This window comes from Myxine glutinosa, chromosome 8 (genome assembly GCF_964187855.1).
Source record: "Myxine glutinosa chromosome 8, kmMyxGlut1.1, whole genome shotgun sequence".
Taxonomy (NCBI): Eukaryota; Metazoa; Chordata; class Myxini; order Myxiniformes; family Myxinidae; genus Myxine; species Myxine glutinosa.
Window position 1 is genome coordinate 98,230,121 of NC_136268.1, and position 24,624 is coordinate 98,254,744.

At 40.0% G+C, this 24,624-nt stretch overlaps 1 protein-coding gene across 1 annotated transcript in view; it reads right to left on the reverse strand.

Annotated features, from left to right (window-relative positions):
- The window catches only part of CYP21A2 (cytochrome P450 family 21 subfamily A member 2), a 58,827-nt gene extending 36,641 nt beyond the window's left edge, over positions 1 to 22,186 (reverse strand). Inside the window, exons 1-6 of the mRNA XM_068124912.2 lie at positions 21,868 to 22,186; positions 18,421 to 18,510; positions 12,838 to 12,992; positions 10,231 to 10,326; positions 5,375 to 5,485; positions 4,811 to 4,897 (exon numbers count right to left, since the gene is read on the reverse strand). Coding sequence (XP_067981013.1) covers positions 4,811 to 4,897; positions 5,375 to 5,485; positions 10,231 to 10,326; positions 12,838 to 12,992; positions 18,421 to 18,510; positions 21,868 to 22,111 — 783 coding nt within the window. The 5' untranslated portion in view covers positions 22,112 to 22,186. The remainder of the gene's footprint in view (positions 1 to 4,810; positions 4,898 to 5,374; positions 5,486 to 10,230; positions 10,327 to 12,837; positions 12,993 to 18,420; positions 18,511 to 21,867) is intronic.
- Positions 22,187 to 24,624: the final 2,438 nt, after the last annotated feature.

Sequence of the window (24,624 nt, forward strand, 5' to 3'; positions counted from 1 at the left end):
ACTAAAGTTGGATGGAGGTTATGTTTTCACCCATGTCTGTCTGTCCGTCTCTCCGTTTGTGAACAAAATATCTCAAAAAGATGTGGACGGATTCGGACGAAATTTGACAGAAATGTAGCGTATGTGACGAGGTCGAAATGATTAGACTTTGGTGAAGATCCGGATTTGGATCCGGCTACTAGAATGTTTTAAGTGATTCTTCACCATTGGGAGATAGGGCCAAAAACGATACAAAGCAGGATATCTCAAACAGTTATGGATGGATTTGGACGAAACTTGGTGGACCGTTTGGATGTGTGACCCGAACGATTCGATTCGATTTTGGTGAAGATCTGAATATGTATTCGGATATGAGAATTATTTAGTTATTTAAGTGATTCTTCACCATTGGGAGAATTGGCCAAAAACGATACATAGCAGGATATCTCAAAAATTTATGGATGGATTTGGACTAAACTTGTTGGCCAAGTTGTGTGTGTGACGAGGAAGAATCGATTCAATTTTGGTGAAGATCCGGACCCGGATCCAGCAAGTGGAATTTTTAAGTGATTCTTCACCATTGAGTGGCATGGCCAACCAGGCAGAGGTATGCTCTGTACTGAGTGCCGTTGTAGTTTATTTATGTATTCATAAATTACTTCATAAATGGTGACGTAATTGTTTTAGAAAGATCATATAGTTGGTGTTATGTTCCATGAATCGGTGTTGTCGATGACCAATTATGAAAATGAAATTAGTCTCCTCACTTGCCACCATTCCTGCCTCTTTCCCTTACAGAAATAACGAGCCCAAATAAAGTCTGCCACACTTTTTGAATTGAATATGTTCAGGATCATTGAACTGTAAGGGTTATCTGTGATCAACTAGCTGAAGGCATGTGCACACGTTTGTACACACACACACACACACACACACACACACACACACACACACACACACACACACACACACACACACACACACACACATATATATATATATATATATATATATAAAACACAAGTGTGTGTCCACTCTTAGCAGAACCAGAAAACATCTGTCAAACTTGTCTCCATCTAAAACCCAGTGATGCCTTGTTAAATTTAATCTGTCTCTTAAATTAAATCAAAGAAATTGTAAACAGCAGTGGAAATTATGCCTGGAAGGTCAGGCTTACCGATGTGCTGTCTTCTGGTGATTTACTGTCTCATGAAATTCTGTACCACCACACCTGCTTTACGAAGAACTGGGAAAAGTATATTCAGCATCGATGTCCTAGAGCTAAATCACTTTAAAACAGGGTACCAACCGTCCAGCCTACAGTGAGTGCTGCATTTATTGCCACAGAAGTAGAGTTCTTCAGTGTTCTGCAAGGCAGTATATTGGCATCGCCGAACTACAGCAGCTCCATCGTCAAACTTTGCAAAAATCTGGCATCAATGATTTCAAGACTGCACGAGGAATCTTGAAAGATAGATTCTAAAAATTATTCATTATGTTGTTGTAACCGCATCATATGATATCAAGCCATCCCAAGTACACTCTTAGATACTCAGAAGGCTGCGATCAATGTTGCAGCTGATACTGAAGGTGTGGGTACACCTGAAAGTCTGAAAAGCTTATACCTGTCTGCCAAGGAACTTTGTTCTCTCATACAGACAAAAGTTCATGAGGATTCTTGCATATTCAAAGGTTCACTGAAACACCGTGTTGGAGACGGTGTTCCAAGTGAATTGCTTTTCTTCATCATCTGGGTTTTCCAGCGTACACTTCATATAGAGATAGACCAACGGGCACAACATATCGAACCTCATGCCAACCTATTTTGTCAGCAAATTGTTCACAACTGCGAGTCAGACTGCCAAGTTTCATACAAGCCAGTTTCCTCAACGGCATTCTTTCGCAATAAAAATGAGACGATAAAAACACTTGGACTTTTTATTCACAATCATCACATGCATCGTAAAAGAAATTACGTTAACAAGTCGAGCTCCATTAAAAGTACACCGCCCCATGCCAAATGAATAAATAACATATCCTCCAGGGACCCTTTGGTGCCCGGCGATGCTGCGTTGCAGCACATGGAGACCGAATTGGGAGGGAGCTTTGTCCTATGCGCAAATGGGTTCAAATCTGTATGCGCCAAGTATTCTCACTGCTCTGCTTTCAAGATGGTCACCATCCATAACTTCAAGAAAGTTAAAACTGTTTTTTTAACTCCTTGGCATTACAAATGTGGGTATTGCCACCAAAACAGACTTAATATGGCATTCACAGCATGAGTTATTAATTAGTTATTAAATTATTAATCACAGCACCAATTCACAGCACGAGCAAATTTGATCTAAAATGGCGGCTATTTTGAAATCCAAGATGGCCACCGAAACATTGGATGAGAAAAATGTTATCAATAGATTTTGGACACCTTGTCATCTACTCGAGCCAATAAAACAACAAAGGCCATATTTAACAAAAATGATGCCAGTCCTTATGATCCTACATAACATCCGACACTTTAAGTTGATATTACTTGTACATTATAATACGAGAGAGTTCATATAGCACGACACTGCACGCCTTCTTCAAGTATATAGTACTTCAATTTAAATAAAATAATGATTTAGAATTTCGTTCTTGAAAAATTCCAGAAGTTTAAGGCTATTGAAGGTGTCTTATGCATGATACATCAACCTTATACACTGCCCTATTTAACATGTCCAAGTACTGCAAACCAGAAGGGTTTTGAAAGTGGCAAGAAGGTGATTTGTGTTCTACAGTGTTCAAGTATATAATTAAATTTAAACAAAATAAAGATAGTAAATTAAAGTTATATAAATAAATATATTCCGGAATTTACCGCCATTTTAACCCATTGACGCAGTGTCGATTACAACACCCGATCTAAAATGTGCATTAGTTATTCGTGCCTGATTTTTGTGTCCTGTGTGTGCTTAAAAACAGCAACTTTCTTGTTTGGAATGATTTTCAATTTTGTTTGATTGTCAGACAGGTAGACAGAGGAACAAAAAAAAATATTTAACTCCTCTCAAAGAATGTAAATAGCAGGCATGTGCAATCGGGACGAATTCAGAGACAAAGTAATGTAAATAGCAGGTTTGTTTTCCAAATCATGAAGAGCCGAAGGGAAGAATGAGATCGAATAGCGTGGCTAAGGCAGTTTCACAGTCAGGAAAATAGAGGAATAAATGAGGGGGGAGGGAGGGGTGAGCAGTGGTTCTGGATTTAGGCATTTTTACTAGGAGTTTTACAATGTTGTAGAACCACATGCATCCTGCAGATAGTTGGAAGAGGAGACAGAGCACGGAGAGGGCAGAGGGTGCAAGACCAGAAATGAGGTGTGGTATCTCTCCCTTCTACCACCTCCTTTCTGGTCTTGTACCCTCTACTTCATCGAAGGAGTCGTTCAAGGACGCAGCGACGTGCTGATCCAGCATACGCTTCCAAGAAATGTGATGATGAGAAAACATGGAAGTAGAGGGTGTATATATATATAATAAATAAAGTTATCTATCTATAATTCCAGTAATCTCTGTGTGTATGTTTGTATGTTTGTATGTTTGAATGTTTGTATGTTTGTATGTTTGTATGTCTGTATGTCTGTGACCGCTGTTTCTCGACAACCACGGGTCCGATATACTTGAAACTTGCCAGGTATATTGCTGGGGACCCGAGGATGTGCCTTTTCAAGGTTTCATATTAATCGGAGAAGTAGTTACCGAGCTATGTCCAAAAAACGATTCAACCAATCAGAGAGCAGCGAGCTATCACGTGTGCCGAACGTGGCGAACAGACTCTGCCTCGGACGGCACATTTGAGAGCGTATTCATTTATTTCACGTTGGAAAACTATGTTGCCGTTAAACTATGTTTTAAAACTAATTAAAACTAATTTGCGATTCATCGTAACTGCGATTTGCGACCTTCCGGACAGTGAAGACTGCACTTCCGGCAGCCAATCACAGAACGCGTTGTTGCGTAGGCGTGGCCGATGTGAGAGCGAGCCGAGCCGAGCGCGTGCGCCATTACGGTTCGTAATTCGATTTCTTCCGGAGAAAATAATAATTTCTCGATTTCTTATGCGCATTATTTCTCCCAATTCAGTCAGAGCGAAGGGCGGAAGCGAAGAGCGTTGTTTTTTTTGTTTACGGGCATACGGGCGGGGTAGAGCGTACGGGTAGCGTTTTTTTTTTTTTTTGGCAAGGAACGGGCACCCACGTACGGGCATGCCCTAGTATAAATAAATATTGAGTAGAGGGAGTAGATGGTGTATATATATATATATACCCTCGACTCCTTCCATGTTTTCTCACCATCACATTTCTTCAGGGCACACACAGTCTACCAGTAAACCCCTTCTGGTGAAACTCCCAAAATCCAGAATGACAGCCTACCTCCACTCATTCATTACACTCTTTTTTCCCCCATCTGTGGTACCAACTTGCACATTATCTTCAATCTCCTCCTTAGCTCCAGGTCTTCAAGATAGCTGCTCACCATCATCTCATATAATCCCCCATCCAAAGACCACTATCTCCCTCTGTGCCACCACGCTGCACCTCTTTCCAAATTTTCACTTTTTCCTTCCTGAGTGTTTGCATCATCCCCTACCTCTCATTCCTCCCCACATCCCTTATTTGTCCAAGTCTCCCTCTATTTTGTCCCACACTCACACTGTTGGTGTTTCCCCCCCCCCCCCTCTTTTTTCTGTTCCTTTTGGTCCGTTGTGTCCTGATCCATTCTGTGTTGTCACCCTTCCATGAGACTTGATTTTTTTTATCCAAAAAAACCCACACTGGTGGTGTAATTCAGACCTTGTGAGCCTTTATGTGTCTTCGCACAATCTCATCTCGCTTTGCCATTGCTGCAAGAAATCTCCTCCATGGTGGATTTGGAAATTTCTGCAATGACAGCAAGACAAGTGAGAGGAGGAAAAAAAGTAAATACCAAACAAAAGATAACAACTTAAAAAATCTACATTACAGAAATATTTGATAGCATTTTATATTCACTTTGCTATTGTGCGAAGGGTGTTAAAAAGGTTATACAAACAAGATATTCACAATAGTCCAACTCATGCCAATGTTTATTTATTTATAATCAACATATAAATTTCTCTAGTTGGTTTAAAAAAAACGTTTGGAATTGTGTACATGCTTGGATAATTCCATCATTTGAATACTTTCATGACTGAGAACTGTATTTTAAAGATGCCTTCCAACTTCTTGTTCAGAAGGCAGGTGTAACTTTTCAAATGCAAGCTCAAAAACAAATGTAGATTTAATTTTTGCAGGATGTTACAAGACTAGTACAGCAATGAATATAAGCAATGCTGATATAAAATGCTTCTAACAATGCTGTGCTGTGCACTTGCATACCCGCAAGAAAGGAAAGTGATCAAGAATGGTGATAGCTGGAGAACCCCATATCTGGACGAGGAGATCCAGACACTCGTGGATTTCCTGGAATTCTGGATCATCTTTTTTATACTGAGAGGCACAAAGTGAGGAAGAAATCATCTCCAGGCATACTTGGAGTACCTCATAATGTTTCAGTCATCAAGAATATTTAATTATTTTTCATGCATATCACAATGAGCGACATTGTTTGTTTCTAATAAACTCGATGGTATTCATAGAATACTTACCCCGCACAGTCAACTGTGTACGAGTCAACTCTGTTTTTGAAGGTTTTTTTTCTTTGATCCAATATGACTGCCAGACCACGTGAGTGATGACATCATAAATTTATATTCTCTAATACAATTACTCCGTATATCACGCTCAATAAATTTCAAACTGATCAGACAAAGAGTTGTACTTGTCGAATTATGACGTCATAATTAAGGCACCAATGACGTCGTCGTTAACATCATTTATTCCCCATGCGGAGTTCTTTACAATGAGCTACGTTTCAATTTTTTTTCCATGGAACAGTTTCGGAGATATAGAGGCGCAACGTTTTTCCAAGATGGCGTCCATACCACGTGACCTATGACGTCATAATTACGAGTAAAACATTATCCAGGCAGAGGCTCCCCTACGGTGAAATTTTCGTATCAATAGGACCAACGGTTATCGACAAAATGAATTTTTAAAAGGCAGACACGCACGTACGTACCAAATGATCACCTATCCCTGCTTTTCGCAGCGTGAGCACAGGGTAAAAATGTTCGAAATCCTTCGTGCGTGTAGTGAAGAAGTATGTGACGTATGTGTGATATGTGAAGAGGGGCATTTGCATGAAACATGTGAACTACTTGGTCAATTTGTTTATACTGCAGAAGCTGCTACCCAGACAGAAAACGCAATCTAGACCCCTTTCACATCAACACAAATTTATAGAATTTTAAAGTTTAAGCCATTGGTTGAAAAGATATATATTGATTGCAATACTCAGGTGCAGGCAGTTGCTAATATTCCGACATTGAGAAAGACTTCTATAAGTTTATGAATAATGCTGTATTTGGAAAGACGATGGAATATGTAAGAAACAGACAAAACATAAGACTTGCTATATCTTGGGAACTATCATCCAAATTAATTAATAAACCCAGCTTTAAACACATAATTATTCTCTGAGAAGTTTTGTGCTATTCGTATGGTGAAGGAAAGCATTGTGATGGATAAACCCATTTATCTAGGAACTTCAATTCTTGACTTGTCCAAGTCGTTAATGTACGACTATTTCCACAACTTAAAGAGGAATTATAAAGAAGAACTACTGACGCCTTTTTACCTTCAAAATTGCGTCGTAACATATCTGAATATTTTGAAGAATTTGATAGTGAGGAATTCAGTTTAGCGATAGTTATGGAAGTAGTCCAATAGATTATGAAGTCATGAAGATGCTTAAACTGATGATTAATATCATGATTTTGAAGAATATTATGATAGTGATGAGTCTAAAGATTTTAACGAATCTGAGGAACCTGCACTCCGCTGATGGTGAGAATAGACCAGCTTCTCCTCCAGAAAACTCACCACCAAGGGGATGTTTGTTATAAGTATATTCTTACCAATCAGAATAGCCATTCCCATCTTTATCAACTCTCAAAGCACCTCTTTTTCTTTACTCGGAAGCTCTGGAAGAGTGTGATGGTGATGAACCCGTGTAAATATATATTTCACCTCATGCTGCTGATGATGGTTGGGACTCTGACTGCACATAGAATGTGATTGTGATTTCTGTAACACGTATTGTTTAATTCGGTGCAGAAAATGTGTTATTTGATTTTAAAAATATACTCTAAAATCTAAATTAATCTTTCAAAAATATGTTAAATCCATGCGATGTCGTAGATGTTGAGCCTTTCTTTGTATTTTGAATAACTCAAAAGAGCCCGGTACTCCGCAGAAACCTTTTGGCCACTTTGAGTGTCATCCAAAGTGTTGAATTGGATTAAACTTATAAACAATCTATATTTTGTGATTATATTTTACTTATTCACCCGAAGATATATAAAAAGGAACGTGATTGTTTTAAAATTACATTAAAATGCTTTACAAGATGCGTTTTACTACTTTATGCGTTTCTTCAGAAATCAGGATGCGTTTTACTACTCTGCAAACGGCAGATTAACAAGAGAAAAGAGAAATTATGTTAGTTATTCCACTGAAGATAGTGATGCAAGTGAAACTCCTTTTTTAACAATGGAAGAGATCGATAAAATTAGGGTAATGTTTCATGGATTAATGTTATCCAGTATATTATTCACGATTGCCATTTTAAGAAAAATGTCAGTACAAGATATTACGTAAATAAAACAATGCATTATTTACAAATTAAACATGAATGTGGGATAAGACATAGAGCTCAAAGAGCTTCTAAACACAGAGATAAACACATAGAGCTTCTAAAAAAAACTTGTAAACAATTGAATACTTTATTTTATAAACATATGAATGAAGATCACCACAGCTATTAGCTCTGAACTAGTGCAAGCATATGATTTATTTTTTTTATTACCCATCTGGAAAATAAGCTGAAATTTAACAACCACAAAAATATACGGAATTCACTTAGATGTCTAATAGTTGATTCAAAAAGATGTGGGAAAACATGTTTGCTTTTAAAGATGCTCCTTACTCCTAACTTTTTAGATTAGGATAATATAATAATTTTTACAACGTCGAGCTTTCAACCCCAGTATAGTATCAACTATTCTCACATGGTTTCAACGTGGGTCTTCAAAAATAAGAAATTATCAGTTTTTTATATATATATATCAGTCTGTGGCGTTACTACATTTCGTCTTCTTGTTAACTGCTATATATTGTTGTCCACTGAGTTATGGTATGCATATGGCTAAAGAAAGGGGGATATGTGGTGTTGTGCACAGACTGGAGGGGAGGTGGAGAGATGCGGTCCCAGCTGAGAGGACGGAGAGTGGAAAGGATTTGTACGGAACGTGCTTTCCAATGTTGGGTTGAATAAAAACGTTGAAGATTATTGTGAATTCCTCATTCTTGGAGTACTTTACGATACAACAGTAAGGTTCAGCAACCAGTGAGAGCAAGCACTAGTGAGAAAGTTTTTGTCTCTCCTTTGCAAAAGTGCCACAGTCTTGATTGGCTATCCAGTATCCACGGCACCAAACCGTTTGTCTCTGTCGGTGCTCTGATGTACAGCGCCGGATGTATGGGGGTGGAGGCCCCGGGGCACCCATGGGTCGTGGTGGCCTTTTCTGCCACCAACGAAGAAGTAAAGCTGTGGTTTTCAACCTTTTTCACTGATGGCACCCTAAACTCATATATTATTCTGTGGCACCCCTATTCAATTTCCTATTTGTATAGTTGCCTTAAGAAAACTGCAGGCTCCACGGGATAAATTATTGGATAAAATACATAATTTCTTCGGAGCTTGAATTTCTTTGGAGCTCATTGTGTGCAGATTTCTGAAGAAACCAAACAATCTGCAGATCTCGTCATATGCTTACTTTTTGCTGTTGTAGCGCCCTCAATGGGCTATCAATAACTGGCAAAAATGAAGTAATTTTAAAATTCCAAACGGCAGATCCTGATCAGGTTGTTCAACGACCGGCTGTGGTGTTCCTGGGTCATCCAGACGAATGTTGTGTCGGTGTTTCTGAAACTCAGCACACTGAATTGCTATATTTTTCCACTGCCAGCCTCTCGTTGTGCTAGAAACAGTCTTTCTTGGACTCCACAAAAGTACGCACCACTTTAAGCGATACAACATTGGATGGTGGAGGTTCTGGGGCATGTGCTCTGGTTGCCCTTGGGTAAATCTGGCCCTGCCAATATATAAAGCCCTTTTCATTATGTCCCTCGCCTTGCCTCACCCTTGGATTACAGAAAGTTTTAACAAACAAGTCCTTCACCTGAACCCCTCTCTAATTATTGTATGAAGCGTCATCCTTATTATAACGCACGTTAAACAAGGCAATCTTACCCTAATGTGACTCTACTTAATACACGAAATCCTAGCCTAAATCGGAACTCACTTCCTGCTATGCTAAACTGTCCATCTGTTAAATATGCAATTTATACCCATGAATGGATGGAAAATGTGGCCGGCTTTCCAAAAAATCCTTTTCTGCAGGAATAGGTTGCAGGGTGTTTCAAGTACCAGGAATAAAGGGCCTGTCTTTGCTTAGCCTCGACCAAATCAACCTCCTGATTTTATTGTAAATGCTATTCAGAAAAATGAATATTCAACAAATTCAAAAACCATAGCGGGTCTCCTTCCAACAGAACAAACGGCAGGTCAGTTCCATTTTGTTAATGAAAATGTTTTGATATTTAATGCTGAATCGGCATTCTTCAGTTCTGCTCGACCAATTGTTAAATTGACCCCCAGATAAATGTTACTTCTATCGAAAGATGGGCATCAAGGTTCAAATTATTTTGATGAACAGTTGAAGATGAAAGACGAAGACGATAGGGTATGTATTGATTTGCTGAACTGGCTTGATTATGGGGTTTATGTAAGTGCGAAAAAAAGAAGAATGCGATATTTTCAACATGTGAAGAATCTAAGACATTAATTATGGAAACAACTGAACTATACTAAGCTATGTACTTAGCAATGACCGTCTAGGCCTAGGAGTAGTTGCCACAACAATCTTATAACTACAGCTTCTAACTACAGCTTCTAATGTACAGCTTCTAACTCTTCAAACATCAAATTAATATCTATGTGGCTTGTCTATTGAACCTTTCAATTATGCCCAATATTTGGCATGATATTATTATAACAAAGATTAACATACCCTGGTACCAAAGGCCAGGGAGCAGATGATGTTGCAGGCATGTATGGAAAGGTCATTTCTGGGATCCACAGGCTGACCTTCATATGAATGGAACAGCTGCCAGTAACAGAGATAATGAATAAATCATGAATAAGCAAAACCAATGGACATGTAACCATGATGTGAATGTTAAACAATTAAAACAGCTTATCTGTTTAAAAACAAACAAAAAAAAAAACAGTGTATAAACAGCTTATTGTGACATTTTGTGGGGACACCCCTACCGGAAGTAAAAATATTATAAACCACAAACACGTATAACTACCGGTACTGCTGTTTAACATTAAACTGAGAGGAATGGAAACCCAACATTCTTGAGGCCCGAGCCTAGATCTACTGTAATCTATATACCCCATAAAGGATAAAATAACATGACCCTTCCTGCTGCTCACGGAGTGAGTGAGTGTACTCGTTATTTTAAATATTTTATAAAATGAAAAACCACTAATTCATTCTTTCCAGATAAGTGATGGCAGCAAAATTAACAAAAGACGAGAGACTGTAGTTTGTTTTGACGAGTTACAGTACATCAAATTGAAAAGAGTGTGCAAGTTAATGGCTATCAATTTGAACATTTACTGTAATGTCCTCTATTCGTGGTAATCACGCATGGTAATTGATTTTATCAAATAAATTATTTTTACTATCGGAAAGCATTGTTTTAGTCCATGTGTATATTTTTTTTTTTTTTCTTTTTTTCTTTTTTTTTTTTTGTATACAAGATCAAGGCTCGTGAAAGAGCGAACATTAATCACACAGAGTGTGCAAGAGTGTGCTTTATACAATATTAACCCTGTATTCTTCAATACATTCCGCCTTTGCATTATGAAACGTACATCTTTTATTTTCTTCAATCCTCAAGGAAAACAATTCAATTATCAAGAAAAAATTTCAAACTCGATTTTGAATGGGGCAACTTTCAACATTTGCAGAAATTTAACCAAGCAGAGGAGAAATATTATTACAGTGCTTTATTATTCATTAATCCCATCATGCATGGTCCAACCTTTTATTTCTTTTCTTCCTACTCTTTTTTGAAAATATATATTGTGGGATATTTCAAATCCATGCTGAATTGCAGTAAAGTTTAAACAAGGGTGACGGTGAATCTTGACGCTTAGCACTGTGTGCATTTCATTTTAAGAGTTTGATTCCAAAACGTCATAAGTACCAATTCTAGGTTTTTATGAGTTACGAACTATGTTGAATGTTAGTAGATTTGCATAATCAAATTAATTTCTTCAATATGCAATGCATGGCATGTAGTTTCGTACAGATAAACTGACCCTATTTCAAAATGTGGCATCTATTTTTATTTTTTTTAGCTGCGACGAGCAGCTCTATGAGAGGACCGCGTTGTTGTTCTTGTTGTTGGGGTGCCTTTTTGAATAGCGCTTGCGCATACACTCGGACGTGCGTTGGTATGAGGTAAGAACATCGCGGACTAAAATCGCGATTTGTTTGAAGAAACCAGAATAAATTTAGCAACAAAGACAACATGAATGTTTTCATATCAATCTCGTTTCACAGAACTTGACACAAATTAGGTGTAATTATTGAATAGCGCATGCGCATACACTCGGACGTGCGTTGGTATGAGGTAAGAACATCGCGGACTAAAATCGCGATTTGTTTGAATCATGATGAAGCATGTTGCATCGCAAAACAAAGGACAAGATCAGAACTGAAAGACAAAAAGACACTAGTGCATGCGTATAATTTAATGACTGGTCGAAATTGGTAGCGCATATTGCAACGGATATCCTCATGATTCTACACGTCGCAGCTGGTGACCACACTGTGGTCATTTTTCTCTTGTGTTTGTATACAAGATCGAGGCTCGTGTAAGAGCTAAAAAGCTCGTGTAAGAGCTCGTGTAAATCTATCATTCGTCATGTCCAATAACACAATGAAGATATTTATTTTCAAAATAACCCTCTTCATTTCTAATGAGCTCAGACCGAAGCAAACGTTGAAGATGCTTATTTCACCCACTTTATCCACACAATGTGACTATTCCTGGCTTGACACTTGGGTTTTCAATTACTATTGAAAACTGAACACCCCTGAGATTTCACACATAACCATATTCTCAAAAATCAATTCCGGCCAAATACAATAGAGCCATTCTCGAGTATGGATTCTGCTTAAAACTTCATTTTGATTGATCCAAATTCACCTATTTTTGAGCAAATTACCCATCGCTGCAGTCTACAATAATTGGCTGTGCAGAAACTGCAGAAAGATAATTCCAAGCTCTTACAGGGCTCTATTTTGGCTATGTCACATGGAAAACCATTTCCATCCTCTGCAATGCCTTTACCTATACAGTACCTACATTCACCTACATCCTTGGATGTTGTATTTGAGTTTTGTTCCTACTTTTATTGTTCACGTTTGTCACCATGATTCATTTTTACTATTATTCCCCCAAATTAGCCTTAATACAATTTATAGACATTAAAATATGTTTTTGATCTGAATCGTTGCTAAAACGATTGCCTTGTGTTTTCACTTGAATCCCAGTAAGTCTGTCCATGTTATGATTGGTTAGACGTTAAGCCTCACCGCACACAGGCTTTCTGCCTCAGCCAACACCGTGGCCTCAGTTCGTTCATTCCCCACTGCCTGCATGGCAGCAATGGTTGCACGTCGCTGCTGATGCCATAACGATGTAGAGTCTCCCAACGCCAAGTCCTTGCCTCCGAAGCTCATCATGTCAACTGTTAAAACAGGCCGAATCACATGGTTTCTGATATTCAAGCACTGAAATTATAACAAAGTCCTGCAGAGATTTAAATGACATGCAAATTCAGTCAATCAATTTATTATATTGAGCTTTCCATCTAATTCTAAATTCTCCAAGCACTTTGCAAATAAAGAAGAGGTAAGAAAAATAAAAACTAAGAAAATGCAATTGTAAAAAAACAAGATGGAAAGTCTAACAACAATGTAGCTGGGCTTGGATCTGCTGCGTGGAGGAACTCCTGTCCCACTGTCATGTGACCAGATCCTCAGCTTTGATTGGTGGATGTTTGTGAGGGACATACTGTACATACAAACACCGGACAGACAAACGCTGCTCCAGACTGCATTGCCTTATGTGCTATGCCATAAACATATGGATGCTGAACCACGTGCCTGATGACGTCATCTTTTTTTCTTCTTTTTCAAGTTATCCCTGGAGTCCTAGATCATGATCAAGAAATTTCATACTGATCGGATCAAGCGTTCTATTTGTCGATTTGTGACGTCATAATGAAGGCACCTATGACATCATTAACACATGCTATTTCCCATCCTGTCACTGAGTACTGCTCCATCCTGTCACTGAGCCAATTGCACATATCAAGTCTCCTTCTCATGTCATCTTGACTCAGTTTATGACTAATAGAGATGATGTATGGGAAAAGCTTCAGTTCCTTAGTGAGGATACGCCAGACTGATGTTGGTTTGATGCTCAGCTCCTGGGAGTGCTGGCAGTGGGACTTCTTGGGACTGTCTACTGCAGAATCCCGCACGTTGTCGAAGTTGGCTTGGCTCTTGGTTACTGATGCTGGCCTGCTACTGTTTCCCTTACTCTAGTTGTGCACTGTACCCTTGTGCTCAAAATGTTTCACAATACGTTGAATGGCACAATTTGTGGGTCCATCACGTGTTCTGAGGTTGTATTCCTCGCAGAACTTCCGGCGGGTGTCTACATATGATTTAGTCTCATATCACAGAGCCACCACTTTTGTCTTCTGCTCCACTGGCAATGGCATAGTTGAGCTATGGAGCTAGAAATCCTAGGGAACAAATACCACAATAACCTCACCAAACCCTGAAAAGAAAAACGCTATAGGTCAAAAAATAAAGAAATGGCAGGAAGTCAAAGTAGTATCAATCTTTTTGAAACACCCTGTACATAATATGTGTATGTGATCATTCTTTCTTGAGCCTTATAGACCCTGTAATTTTGAATAACTAAGGGTCATCCAATGAAGCGCAAGCAACCTGTGGCTTTTCAGAAATGCACAGTCCATCTTACATGTCACTGTCATGTCTTACAGTAGGTCCGTCCATCCATGAACTTAGAATTTCTACGTTCATGTCAAGGAGGCACGATATCTTTCTCAATAACGCACAAGTGCTTGCAACCTGGCTTCCTTGAAACAAATGCCGGTCTGGCTATTCCACCATCGAGGATGGAATTTTTGTTAATACAGACGGACTTATCATATTTAATCAGCTGCTCCTCTTTTATATAGCACTTTAATAGTATCAGATTACACAGAATTCGAAATATGTTAGTAAAAATACTACCCAATAAATGATCATACTAGATGTGCATTCATTTCCTCCTGAAAGCACCTATAATTATCCCAAATTTATCAATAGTTTACCAGATTCGGTGGTGTAATTGTTTAAGTGTCCGCTCTGGGTTTGGGACGTCGGAGGTTCAAACCTTGACCTAGTCATAGCAACCAACGACTTTTAAAATGGTGCATGCTGCTTCCTTGCTTGACATTCAGCATTTAAAAGGATAAGAGCACAACCAATCCCCAGAGGTTGGCATTCATGGGAAAGAGGAATTTCCTCCTTAGGAGATTTGCCCACTGAGTGCGGTGAGAAATGCGATGGCATTGTTGTGATGTTGCTGGTAACATGTTCATGTGAACATCTTCATGGGTTCATGGGAGCTAACCCTAACCCTAAAAACTTGGTGCCCCGGAAGTGATGGCACTTCCCCAAAGCTCAGTGGCTGTGTTTGTCTCGTCTAACAGCCCTGTGTTGTCTTGTATATTTGTGTACATGCGCATGTATGTGAGACATGTGTGTATTTGTTTGTGGCAGCTCCGCAATAAGCCTTGGATCCTGCAAAAAAAAAAAAGTAAGGTTGTTGCCAATCAGCAAAACTTATAATATGCTAATGCCAAGTGGATTACTCTTTCTACCTTCTTTTTAATGTCCCATGGACTTCATCTACATGTACCTTCTGTCCAAAAATTAAAAAAAGAGTTAAACTATATAAGATGGAAGATTAAGGTGCAGTTACAGAGAATATTTGGACATGGGAGATGCAAGCAAACAAAGTATTGATCTCGAATAAGAACAACCACGAATTAGTGCCCCATACAAGGTGGCGGTAAACCAAAAATTCAAAATATTGGAAAGAATTCCTGCTTATAGAATCACTAAGATTTTGTTGGATCATACATTTTCTCAGTTATAAATACCGGCAATATTTAAAACTTGCTTGAAAATACTTGTTTATAGAAGTTGTACAGTACTAAAAATATTTATATAAAAAATATATAAATCATCACTGTCAGAAGGTGGCTGATGATTTTTGAAATTTTCATAAATCAATGGAGATGTATCAGCTTAAATAATTATTATTATAGGAAAACTGAAGAATTTGAAAATATCCCCATTTTTTAAATCTGGGTTTTGTTTGTTTTTACGTCAATCCGGTAATGTTCTGAACTGCTTTAGCCAGGTTATTCAGTAAATATATTTTGAAATACCGACTTCTTTCCTGGAAGTCCTAGCAGTGTCAATGTGTTTTTTTTTGTTTTTTTTTACCTCTCCCACCAAAGTCTTCCACCCCCCCCCCCCCCCCCTTCCCATGCCTCCTCCCACCAAGCCCTCTCCCTCCCACAGATCTCCCGATGTGCCTGCTCTCCATCTTGTTCTCCTGCTCCCTTTATCATATGTTTTATGTGTCAGTTTGTCTTTTTGTGATCATTGTTAGCTCTTACACGAGCCTCGATCTTGTATACAAAAAATAATAATATATCTATGTAATAATAGCGTAAGGACTCGACTTTGTTATCCCTTTTACGCCACACCCAGTGACCCGATGCCCATGGCACTAATGGATTTACGATCTACGAACCGCGCTCTTTGTTTATCACGTACAGCCATACTCGAAAAATCTGAATTAGCCGACGTTGGGGCCCAAAAGCATCCGATTAACTGCCGATACGACGCCATCGTATTGGCGTCTGCTGGGCGAAGGCGAAGCAAGCCGTCCGCTGATTGGACAGTCGAAGGCGACAGCAAGCCGTCCACTGAGTGGACAATCCCAGAGTGGTGCTATGCCGATTCCTATTACGAATCCATTCATTTTTCAAAAGTATATCGTAGCGTTGTCATTTAAGTAGATTGCAATAAATACGTTGTTCATATACGCACTCTTCATTCTCATCTTTCTTCCTAACTCTTACTCGGACAAGCAAATCCCCTATGCCATCCATAATGGTACACTCTATCCATACACCACATCCTCCCTTCCATGGATGTTCCACGGGTTTCGGCTAGTCTTCATGATTTTTCAAAACTGTTTTCTTCATCTATCTATAATTCCAGTAATCTCTGTGTGTATGTTTGTATGTTTGTATGTTTGTATGTTTGTATGTATGTATGTATGTATGTATGTTTGTCTGTGACCGCTGTTTCTCGACAACTACCGGTCCGATATACTTTAAACTTGCCAGGTATATTGCTGGGGACCCGAGGATGTGCCTTTTCAAGGTTTCATATTAATCGGAGAAGTAGTTACTGAGCTATGGCGATTTAGCCGTTCGCCGTTCGCTTTGGCGTTGCGAATGGACCAAACCATTTCATGTAAATAGAGGGGGGGGTTCTGTGGTCGTTGCGAATGGACCAAACCATTTCATGTAAATAGAGGGGGGGGATTGTCACCGTACTCGCAAGCCGTTCGCCGTTCGCTTTGGCGTTGCGAATGGACCAAACCATTTCATGTAAATAGAGGGGGGGGGATATAATTTTAGATATATATATAGTACGGGCATATATATAGTACGGGCATGCCCTAGTATCATTAATTTTGCCAAAATAATTGGGGTAATTAATTGTGGGCTGGAGGGGTTGGGGTTGGAAGCTGAAGCTCCTCCATGTTCACCCCCACTTATCCAAATGGTCATATGAATTTACACAAGTTTATATCAGTATCTGCCTTAGTGTTGTTTCTTCTTCTTCATATAAATGTCTTTATTTATAAGAAAAAAAGGAAGAAACACAAGGAACAAAGCAGGATAAATACTTATGGTACAACAATGGTTTTCTCATTCTTCCCAGAGTTGCCAAGTCCAAAAGTCATGGTCATTCCACGTTCATCTGTTTTACATTGAAGTTTATATCCGATGATGTTTCTTTGGTAAGAATTTTAATTAATACTGATCCTAAATTGCTTTGAGATTTATGATGAAGTCTGTTGGGAAGGGTAAACCGTTCGTCCTCGTGGTGCAACGCAGCGAAAGGTCCTTACGACCTTGAGAAAACAACAGGTGATGGCAGAGAAGGTCAAATGGACTTCAGGTTCCATGTGAGCCTTGGGATGATGGAGGAAGGATAAATCTTTCCTCCTTCATGTTGTCTTCTGTGTTGAATGTGCAAGCATTTTACTCTGCGTACAGACTGCTTATGATTCCGAGGCTTTAGGTATTTGCATGTTGTACTAGGGTAGAGAACAAAAGCGTAGTGTATGGGTCATGGTTGATTGCTCACTTCATATGTGAATCAGCTGACTAACTGTGTTGGGAATGTTTGAAAATTTGTGTTGTTAAAAATCTATGTTTAGTTTTTCAATCCTGGGATGGTTTCCATAGCTTCCATTCCATAGAGAGTGGATTGTATAAGATAATGGTGATGATAGGGACTGTGGGAAGGGTAAAGCACCTGACTTCTCTCTCGTGATGCAATGCAGCGGAAGATCATTTGGACCTTGAGAAAACAACACCAATAGCCATGAAAGTCAGTTGGACTTTAGGTTCCATGTGACCTTCTGGATTTCACAACACAGGAAATGTATTTTTCACAGCCCTTGCATATCATTGCATAAATGATAAGACTAACTATCTCCCATGGAAATGTGAATTCCAACGAGGAAAGCTAACGAAATTGTTCAAGAAGTTTGGAGAGGGAAAATTCTGAAGGATGTGAAGTGGGCAACATTGGTAAAGAAACCCTGCGAGGATAGCACAGCTGCTCAGGACCTAAGATGGAAGTACGAATGGTGATTTCGGAACAGGGAGGATATGCACTGTTTTCACTGGTTCTCTGCTTTGAGCAATATCAGTGATACCAACATCAATTAGGTACATGTTGAACAGTGTTAAAGTGATACAGATCCGTGCGTCCAACCTGTGAAAGTTTGTGGCCGTCCAGCAAAATCTGCTGCCTTCTTCTGGAGTGCTTCCCTGATAACTTTTGCAGAACCCAGCACAACCAACACTGTAGGAACATAAACATTGTATTTTATCTCTGAACTCCACTTATACTCCAGCACAAACGATTGCAGTGCATCCCTTCTTGGAAAGTAAGAAATGATTTACAATGACAAAGTGGAAGAAAGGGATATAAAAGAAGACAGCAGCATAACAAAATAGTGTAAAACATATGCTGGAGAGTGGTGATGAGGAAGATGACCAGGAGTAAGGGGAAAGGGGAAGAATACATCAAGCCTGTAAATATCACTGAGAGGCAAAATATCACTGATTACACTTGGGTCCCCCAGGCTTGAATCCTCACTATAATCTTCGGGCTGGTGTGTGTTTGTTACCGCTGCCACCGAAGGTGGATGGAGGTTATGTTTTCACCCCTGTCTGTTTGTTTGTCTATTTGTTTGTTTGTGAACAGGATATCTCAAAAAGTTGTGGATGGATTCAGCCAAAACTTTGTGTAGCATTTGGATATGTGACAAGGAAGAAATGATTCGATTTAGGTGAAGATTTGAATCTGGATCCAGATCAGAGAATTTTTAAAAGTGATTCTTCACCATTGAGTGATCGGACTAAAACGAATATGTTGCATGATATTTCAAAAAGTCGTGGACGGATTTGAACGAAACTTGGTGGATGAGTTGGTTCAGTGACAAGAACAATGCGATTCGATTTTGGTTCAGGTCCGGATCCAGATAAGACCCATCAGTGGGATACAAAACATCAACGGTTTAGCCTGGTGGAGGTATGGGCTCCACCGAGTGTCATTCTAGATTGTGTGTGTTTGTTTGTTTGTCATGCTACTTCTCCTACAGTGCTGGGTCCTTTCCATCCAGACTTGCTCCATAGGATCAGAATGATCCCAATTAGTGCAAAGGGAAGTTTTTTCTTTGCCGGTGGTCTTGGGGAGAGGGTGCGAGGAACGATGCCAATTCTCTATGTAAATGCGTATCATGCAGCGCCACTCCAGGTGGGAGAGGGTATTACAAGTCCCCACCCTTTACAGTAAAGTATTCCTGTCCCCACGTTTTCCAGTGCAGTGAGGTGTTTTGAATTATGCAGCGAGAGGTATTTTGAATTAAACGTTTGAATAAGGATTATAACATAACTCCCCTGGCCTGCTTCTGGGGTGCTTCTGGGGATGATTCAATGTGGCAGATATGTGTAAACATTTTGTGCAAAAGTAATAGGCCAACAATAAGAAATCATGTCTTGGTCTCTATTTCCTCGTCGGTCCATTCTCTCTGCCGATAAAAGCTTTGTCAGTACTTCCAAGAGAGGGCTTAACTGTAATTGATGTGAATATAACCTGCATGGTGTATGCAGAAAGGTGTATGCTGCATGTGTGAGAAGTGTTATGATTTATGGGAGTGAGACATGAGTAATGAACGTAGAGCAGCAACGAAGGCTGGAAAGGGTGGAAATGCGAATGGTTCGGTGGATGTGCGAAGTATCGTTGAGAGAGAGGAAGACAAATGATGAATTGCGAAAGATGATGGGAATAGAGCCTGTGATGGATGCTGTGAAGAGGAACAGGTTGAGATGGTTTGGTCAAGTGTTGAGGAAGGATGAAAGTGACTAGTTGAGAAGAGTGACGGGAATGAATGTAGAAGGAAGTGGAGGACGGCAAAGACCGAGAAAGACTTGGCTAAATATGGTGGAAGAAGAAATGCGGGCAAGGGGGTTAACAAGGGGAGATGCGGAAAATCGGGCAAAATGGAGAAGATTGTCATGTGGACCGCAAGGCTAACCCCCGCTCTATCAGGGAAAATGGCCTAAAAATGCTTGTTGTTGTTGTTGTTGTGTATAACCTGCCAATTGATGCGGATGTACTACCCTCTCTCACCTGGAGCAGTGCTACACGGTACACATTTACATGAAGAATCTGTATTGTTCCTCCACCTTCCCCCCACCCCAAGACCACTGGCAAAAATAAAAACACCCCTATAAGCTAATTGGGGTCATGCTGATCCGATGTAGCGAGTCTGGATTTAATCGGCACAGAACTGTCGGGGGAGTAGCAAAACAAAAACATACACCGGTCCGTGTATTATAGTGAGGATTAAAGCCTGGGGGACCCAAGTGTAATCAGTGATATTTTGCCTCTCAGTGATATTTACAGGCTTGACGTATTCTACCCCTTTCCCCTTACTCCTGGTCATCTTCCTCATCACCACTCTCCAGAAAATGTTTTACACTATTTTGTTTTGCTGCTGTCTTCTTTTATATGTCATGCAACAAAGCGCAAGATATGACAAAAGGCATTTAGAGGATCAGCACACCAGCGGGTACACCAGTAGGTCTAAATATTATGACCACAAATAAAACAGCAGGAGTATCCACCTCCCCCACTCCCTCCATGCTTTCCTCTTGGTATCTCTTTATTCTACTTTCCCACACAGTGTTTATCAGGGAAGAAGAATTCAAGCCGTGACACTTCAGGCACCTGGCCATGAGGTTAGCGCATTCAATTAAATTGTCCTCACAAACTAGAACATAATCCACAAAGGTCGTCGGAAGAGGTCACATGACTTGCGTCATGCTAAGTGTGCTCATTATTTGAAATAATTGCCATTGCTGCTCTGGACTTCATATAAAACCAAGCATTCTGAGTATTGCGCTGCAATACATGTCCCCTACCGGCAGTCTGTCGTTGGGGAAATTACCAAAGTTCAAAGTGCCATAACTTTGTGAAAAATGATCGAAACGTCGTGAAGTTCGAACTTGATCTGTAACTTATCATGAGGAAACCATGTGCCAAGTTTGAAATCATTAGCATTAAGAGTTTAGAAAAAATAGTCCGGAAAGCTGTTCTTTGCGTGACGGACGGACAGACGGACAGACTGACAGACGAAGGGACGGAGTGCAAACCTATAGTCCCCTCCGGTGTACACCGGTAGGGGACTAATAAAAAAAAGATATATTTATACACACACACACACACACACACAACAACAAAGTATCTATGTGCAGGCATGAAGTTGGCAGGAATTTGTAATTTGTTCAGGGTGCAGGTGATAACTTATCTAAACTTTGCGGAGAACACTAATTCTTTTAACCTCCACTAAGTCATGCCAGCAGAGGTGACACCCAGCTTACAATATCCATCAATGTGATGGCAACCCGAGTGTTAACACCTTTAGCCTGCGAAGCACCAATTCAAGTTTTTTGTCTCGTTTTGAATCAAACCAAGAATATAGACAGCTCTCAAAGGTAAGAACACTCACTTACCTCTGCAGCATCCTGTCGAACCAATTTAATGAATCTCAACACTTCAAAATTTCAGGAAGAAAATTCAAGGAAAACACCAAGTATCGAATTGTGGCGGCAGGTACCAGGCTATATATACCTGGACGATTTTCGCACTTACGCTGTGAGCCGAGCGTGAGGCGGCACACGGGCCCATAGCGCTGGCACAGTTGTGCCAACTTCAGGTGTGGAGCCGAGCTTGTCAACTCGAGCACATTTCCCAGCAAGGGCAGCCCGGTGGGACCCGGCGGTAAGCGATCAACCCCACGAGTAGCAACGCGCTTGTTTCTCGACCACAGCAGCAACAACAACGCGATAAGAAAAACGGCGAACAGCAGCAAATCTGTTCCCACGAGCAACAACATGCCGCACTTATCGGGTCTCTGCTCCCATCGAGCACATTCATGCTATGTTCGGTCTGTTTTTAAAGGAGCATGATCAGGGAATGCCACATTTGGGAATATCGAACACACCTTATTAGGGAGGAGTTTCCTATTTTCCGCTGTTCGGGCCTGACATTATCTCTGCTTTAAATCGAGCATGCCTTCCCAACGCCAAAGTGCCCCCTGACTGTACACCGACTCCATTACTCACAGTTTGGGCTTTTTCATATCCTTCTGTACTTCCTGAGTGTTCATATACCTTCAATAAGACACGTTGAATGAATTCAGTCCCACACTAAAAAAAAGTTAAAAGTAGGCGAATTATCCTGAAGCAATACCTGCAACCTGGGCAATTTGTTTTTTTTACCTGCACCCTGAACAAATTCCAAATTCCTGCCACCTTCATGTGAACGCCGGGCCCAAACGTCCAGTTTATGAAAGACTTAGGCCAAAAACTTTCTCCTATTGATTCGACAACAGGATGGTAATGAGAGGAGCTGTAAATGTAGTCGGTGAAAGAGAGATAGTCACTCAATCAGTCTAACTTGTTCTGAACAATTTCAGGAGCGTTATGCGGGCTTTTATTACCACCAATGTATTCCAGACACAACTAAAGATTGGCAAAGCGTGCAATTCGCCTGTCAAACAGATGTTGTATCACTGTTACAACTTCCAAGATTCCTTTTTGATTTCATTCAAGCAATGGATCCATAAGTAACGAAACGAGAGGAAATACTTTATATGTTCCTGGTATCGGATTCCACCAATGCAGAAAGTAGCTAGAACAGCACTCAGTAGAGAGCATCTCCATCTCCAGAGCTCCGTCTAGTGAACAGTTTAAGTTTTGTATCTCATTCTCAGAGTATACCAGAAAATCACAATGCAGAATCACCATCGGTCCAGTCTTTCATACCCTGATCTACCCATCGTTTTTGGCCATATCACTCAATGGTGAAGAATCAATTTAAAAATTAAACTGGCCGGATCCGGATCTTCACCAAAATTGAATCGATTCTTCCTTGTCACACCCCCAACCGGTCCACCAAGTTTTGTCCAAATCCATCTATAACTTTTTGAGATATCCTTCTATGTATCGTTTTTGGCCCTATCTCCCAATGGTGAAGAATCACTTAAAAATTTAAATAATTCTCATCCGAATTATTTAATCAGATCTTTACCAAAATCGAATCGAATCGTCCTTTTCAGAAACCTAACTGGTCCACCAAGTTTCGTCCAAATTCGTCGATAACATTTTGAGATAACCTGCTATGTATCGTTTTTGGCCCTATCACTCGATGGTGAAGAATCACTTAAGAAATTCTAGTAACCGGATCCGAATCCAGATCTTCACCAAAATCTAATCATTTCGTCCTTGTCACATACACTACATCCCTGCCAAATTTCGGTCAAATCCGTGCACAACCTTTTGAGATATCATGTTCACAAACGGACAGACAGACAGACAGACAGACAGGGGTGAAAACATAACCTTCATCCACCTTTGGTGGCGAAGGTAAAAATCTCTTGTCTATATTAGTGAAACAATTTCCAACTAGACTTGTCAAATAGCCATCAAATGCCCAATTTTTTTTCAGCAAATTTGCTACACTGGTTAATATAAAGTTAATCTATAATTCACAACAACAATCAGACACTTACCTATAACGTTGCACTATCTGATAGAGATAGTGACACATGTAGGTAGACAGCCGATGATTAAACATGGATGGGGACCTTACGAGCCTTTCAACTAGCCCTCTTTTCTGCAGCGTCAGACATGAAATACAAAAATATGATGGAGTTCAGTGCACCTAATGTAAGACAATGGCTCTGCTCCTCACACTCCAATCAAAGTTAAGTTTTCTGAACCAGATCCGTCGTATTTTTACCCTGCGCTCGTGAGCGAAAAGCGGGGTTAAGCATTAATTTACGTGTGCCATGTGCCGTGTGCCGTACGTGTCTGCATTTAAAAAAATTAATTTTCTCGACAACCGTTGGTCCGATTGACATGAAATTTTCACCATAAGAGCGCCTCCTCCTGTAGAATATTTTAATGATTATTATGACGTCATAGGTCACGTGGTACAGACGCCATCTTGGAAAAACGTCGCACCTCTATCTCTGAAACCACTCCATGGAAAAAATTGAGACCTGGCTCATTGTCAGCTACTCCCCATCGGTACGTAAATGATGATGTCATCGGTGCCTTCGTTATGACGTCAAAATTCGACAAGTACCAGTACAACACTTATCCGATCATTATTTTAAAAAAATTCAGCAATTGTTGGTCTGATGGGCACGATATTTTTACCATAGGAGCGCCTCCTCCTTTCAAATATTTTAATGATAATCATGATGTCATAGGTCATGTGGTACAGGCACCATCTTTGAAAAACCGAAAAATGTTGCACCTCTATATCTCCAAAACCGCTGCATGGAAAAAATTTAAACGTGGCTCATTGTAAAGAACTCCATATGGGGAATAGGTGTTGTCA